This window comes from Danio aesculapii, chromosome 22, assembly GCF_903798145.1.
Source record: "Danio aesculapii chromosome 22, fDanAes4.1, whole genome shotgun sequence".
NCBI lineage: Eukaryota > Metazoa > Chordata > Actinopteri > Cypriniformes > Danionidae > Danio > Danio aesculapii.
The window spans coordinates 10177129-10182219 of NC_079456.1; the positions used below are offsets into that span (position 1 = coordinate 10177129).

At 40.4% G+C, this 5091-nt stretch overlaps 1 protein-coding gene across 1 annotated transcript in view; it reads right to left on the bottom strand.

Moving 5' to 3' along the window:
* Positions 1-3845, bottom strand: part of LOC130216663 (NACHT, LRR and PYD domains-containing protein 3-like) — a 9999-nt gene extending 6154 nt beyond the window's left edge. The window contains exons 1-2 of the mRNA XM_056448548.1: positions 3812-3845; positions 1907-3740 (exon numbers count right to left, since the gene is read on the bottom strand). Of these exons, the coding sequence (XP_056304523.1) occupies positions 1907-3740; positions 3812-3845 (1868 nt within the window). The remainder of the gene's footprint in view (positions 1-1906; positions 3741-3811) is intronic.
* Positions 3846-5091: the final 1246 nt, after the last annotated feature.

Sequence of the window (5091 nt, forward strand, 5' to 3'; positions counted from 1 at the left end):
TTTGAAGGACTGCTTGTGTGCAGGCACACAAAACAATTTCAGCTTACAAGGGAAATTTGTTATTATTATTTCATTATTTACATCCACCATGGGCCAACGCACGTAACTATAGGCAAATATATTAATAATTCATCAGAGGTTTGGCGGCAGCTAGCTCTCTGTAACTCTCATATGGTCGCCCACTGGAGCTAAGTAGGGCTGAGCCTGGTACCTGGATGGAAGACCACATGGGAAAGCTAGGTTGCTGCCGGAAGTGGGGTTAGTGAGGCCAGCAGGGGGCACTCAACCTGCGGTCTGTGTGGGTCTTAATGCCCCCCAGTATTTTGATGGGGACTCTATACTGCTCACTGAGTGCCATCCTTCGGATGAGATGTTAAAACAAGGTCCTGACTCTCTGTGGTCCTTAGGATGGCCTTCGAAAAAAGGGTATAACCCTGGCATTCTGGCCAAATTTCCCCACTGGCCCCTGTCCATCATGACCTTCTAACCATCCCCATATCATAATATCATCACTCTGTCTCCTCTCCACCCATCAGCTGGTGTGTGGTGTGTGGTCTGGTGCAATATGGCTGCAGCGCGTCTTCCAGGTGGATGCTGCACACTTGTGGTGGATGAGGAGATCACCCCATTGTGTAAAGCGCTTTGAGTGTCTAGAAAAGTGCTATACAAATGTAAGGAATTACTATTAATATTATTATTATAAGATGGCAAAATAAAGAGTGATTTAATATATTATTATTGGTTTGAAATTGTTTGGTTTAAAGCACTTTGTTGCTTGTTATTCAGAAGAGTTCGCTAATGTTTTTCTTTTTTTCTCCAAATGGGTCTCTTCAGAGATTTCCCTTGCTTGTTTTTTTCACATTTAAATGGATGTGCGTTGACCAGCAGTGGCATGCAGACATGTCTCTTAACAGATGTGGGGGTGGAAACAATATTATAGCATATCGAGATATTTTTGATGCAAATGATCAATTATCGTCTATCATCAGATGTAGTCAGATGAGTTTTATATGGCCTAAATCAAGTAAGACGACATTTAAGCGAAGTAATTTTAGCATGGCAAGCAAATTTTAACCATATAAAATACATTTTCCCTAACAACAAAATTGTGGCTATTGAAAATGCTAAGTGGCAAAAAAATTGCAAACAGTGAAAGATGCACTCTGTGATGTTAGGGACAGTGGCTTCTAATGATAATAATCTGGGACTAGAGGGTCTGTGCAACATGGGTCCCACCTCTCTGGTCACTGAGAAATATCATATACTCACAGCTCATTATCATCCAACACCTGCAGCAAGAATTTCAGATGTCTCATCATTCATGGATGAACCTAAACTGAATCTAATTCAGCGCCATATCGAGATCAAACTGGGAATTGTAGTTCAAACCAGTATGTATCATTTACCTGAACACAATAAATGTAGTTACTAAAAAAGTAAAAGTAGAATGGCTTGGTTTGGCTCTGTGTGGATAAGCACAAACTGTTTCAAAAACATTCAATGCCACATATTGATGAGTTGCTTAACAAGTTAGATGCAGCTCGCTTTTACTTGACATTGAATGTAACTAAAAGATACTGGTAAATTCCTTTAATGCATTTATCTAAAGAGAATACACCCTTCACTATGCCATTCAGATTACACTGATTTGCTACTGTATGTTTTTTATTTGCATTGTTAGGGGTTTGAGCAATTTTTCACCGTTTGATGAAAAAAATCCTCCCCTTGATAGATAAAATGAGGTATTTATTAGGTAGAACGTTAGTATTATTAGATAGTAATAGATTAAATGTAGAATTTGGGAAGTATCATTGAAAATAAAGTAATCATTGAAAAAAAAAACAATAATTTACATAAACATGTTTTTAAGATAAGTGCAAAAACATGAAAAAAAAAAGATACTAACAGAGCTTTTTTGGAGGTTTTGATGACTGGTGATAGTCTGATGAGACACTCGTCTGATTTCTTGAATTTCTGAAGCTCAAATTCTTCCATCTCCTCATCTGATGTCAACAACACAAAGGCCACAGCAGACCACTGGGCAGGTGAAAGGTCAGAAGATGAGAGACGTCCTTGGCTAAGGTGAGTCTGAATCTCTTTCACCAGAGTTTGGTCGTTCAGTTCATTCAGACAGTAGAACAGATTGATGGATCTATCAGGACACAGATTTTCTTCAAACTTCTGCTTGATGTACTGAACTATTTCCTCTTTGCTGTCCACACAGTCATCTTGCTGTGTCAACAGACCTCGTAATAGTGTTTTAGACTCGAGTGACAGACCAAGGAGGAAGCGAAGGAAAAGGTCCAGGTGTCCATTGTCACTTTTAATTGCCTTGTCCACTGCAGTCTTCAGCAAATCAATCCTAGCTTCATTTGTGTTTTTCTGTTCTGTAGAGTCTTGATCAAACACACTTCTCTTGTTGATGTCCAGAAACAGATGTGCATAAAGGGCTGCAATAAACTCTTGAATGCTCATGTGAACAAAGCAGTACATGGTACCAAGAACAATCCCTGTTTCCTCCTTAAAGATCTGAGTACACATGCCTGAGAATTTTGCAACTTCTGAGACATTAATACCACAAGCTTTTAGGTCTGTGTCATAAAAGATCAGGTTGTTATTTTCCAGATGTTTAAAGGCCAGTTTACCCAATGAAACAATAGCATCTTTATCCCAGGAAACATCTGGTGTGTATTCTCTATCATATTTTCGTCTGCTCTGCTGGACCTGGAAGCGCAGAAAGTGTGTGTACATTTGTGTCAGAGTCTTGGGAGTGTCTTCAGTGTTTGATTCTTGCAGTGTTTTGGAAGTATCATCAGTCTGATTGTTTTTCACATCAGTGTTTGCTTTCTCCTGTAAAATGTTCTGGAGAACAGTGGCTGAAATCCAGCAGAAGACTGGGATGTGGCACATGATGAAGAGACTCTTTGATTGTTTAACATGATCAATGATTTCTTTGGCCTGATTCTCATCTGTGAATCTTTTTCTAAAGTACTCCTCCTTTTGTGCATCATTGAATCCTCTAACTTCTGTCACTCGGTCGATACAGTCAGGAGGAATCTTACTGGCAGCTGCTGGTCTGCTGGTGATCCAGATGAGAGCAGAAGGAAGCAGATTTCCCTTGATGAGGTTCGTCAGGAGAACATCCAGTGAGGCTGGTGATGAAACATCACGATACGTCTCATTATCAGCAAAGTTCAGAGGAAGACGACATTCATCCAATCCATCAAGGATGAACAGGACTTTGAATCTATCATTTCTTGTAAGGTTCAGTCCTTTTGTCTCTGGGAAAAACTGAGTTATAAGGTCCATCAAACTGAGTTTTTCTTTCTCCTTTAAGTTCATCTCTCTGAATGGAAGAGGAAATATGAAGCTGATCTCTTGATTTTCTTTTCCTTCAGCCCAATCCAGAACAAACTTTTGAGCAGAGATGGATTTTCCAATGCCAGCGACTCCTTTTGTCAGTACAGTTCTGATCTGCTTGTCTTGTTCACATTTTTCAAATAAATGGTTGCATTCAACCTGTATCTCTTGAGCTTCATGACGTCTGGAAGCAGCTTCAATTTGTATGACCTCATGTTCAGCATTGACATGTTCACTGCCCCCCTGAGTGATATAGAGATCTGTGTAAATGCTCTTCAGAAGTGTGGAGTCTCCTTGCTTTGCGATACCTTCAAACACACACTGACACTTCTTTGTCAGGTTTGACTTAAGTTGTCGCTGATGAATGAAGACAAGCTCATCTAAACAGACAACAGAAATACATAAATAATACTTCCTTTATTTTAAGTGACTAAATAACAGAGTCTCTTACCTTTAAGAGTATCTGCAAGTTCATTTTGCTTCATATATTTGAGAAAGTAGAGTGTAATATCTAAAGCTGCTTCTTTGATTTCACATGTGTCTTGTATGAAGTCTTGAACAAAGTATTGTGTGTTTTCTTTTTTTAATATTTTCTTGAACTTTTCCAGCTCATTTTTCAGAAATACAAGTATTTTGCTTTCAAGCTCCTAAAAAACAAAAGATAAAAAGTTTAAGAGAACAACATTCACATATAAAATGCAAGATTACACAAAGACAAAAGCAGTAGGTAAAAAAAAAAAAATTATAAAACTGCAATGGTAAATTAAAGCTGCAAGCAGCAATGAAAGGGACCTCGCACTCAGGTTAACTGCCGCACAGTGGCCTTAGGATGACAGAGAACAGTGGACAATAATGATTTAAGTTGATAAATATATTTTTGAAAACACTGGGAAAATTATTGTCCTCTTTAGTGGAAACTTCAATGTGTATCTTCACAATGTGGGAGATCTCTAGATGATCTAGACTTCCTTTCTCTGGGACAGAGCCCTCTGGCTCCCTCCATGGATGGCTTCTAGACAGAGCACGGTAGATTTAGGTGACCTACCAGTTCGGTGGTCAACACCATCACTCAGGCTAGAGCACCCTGTATGAGGCATGCCTTCGCCCTGAAGTGTAGTGTGGACTTCTCTCTGAGAAGAACCCCAGACATGCCACTGTTAGTGTTGTGTTATCTTCCTTCAGGATAGCTGGAGCCTAGGCTGTCGCCCTCCACACTGAAGGTTTGACATGCTGCCAGCTCCGCTCTCTATAAAGCGGCGAATGGTAGTGCACTGAGAAAGCAATTCAGGCAGGTTCTCAGAGGCGCGTGGTGTTAGATGGCTAAATCCATCTCTGCCCCCTCTCATGCCCTCTTGGGATCTCTCTGAAGTACTAGCGGTTTATGGTGAGGTACATGTGAGCCACTCGATTCAGTACGAATCGAGTGGCTGGTCGCATTGGTATTGATCAGGAGGGTCAGGATTTTGGTGGCATTTTATGCAAAAATGAAGTGTCATTTCAAAGCGGAGGTTGACCCACTAGATAGTTGAAGCCATCGCCTTCTGGAGTGAGAGCACATTTAAAAGCTGTGCCTCCTTTTGAGCGTGAGTATGTGGCACCTCATTAACAGATTCTGTAGAGCCCGTAGAGTGGAGCCCATTTCCTCCCAATTCCTGGGTATTCCTGGTCAATCGGGAGGAGACAAAAAAAAACTTGCTTGGTGACAAAAATGCTTGCTGAGCCATGCTCTCT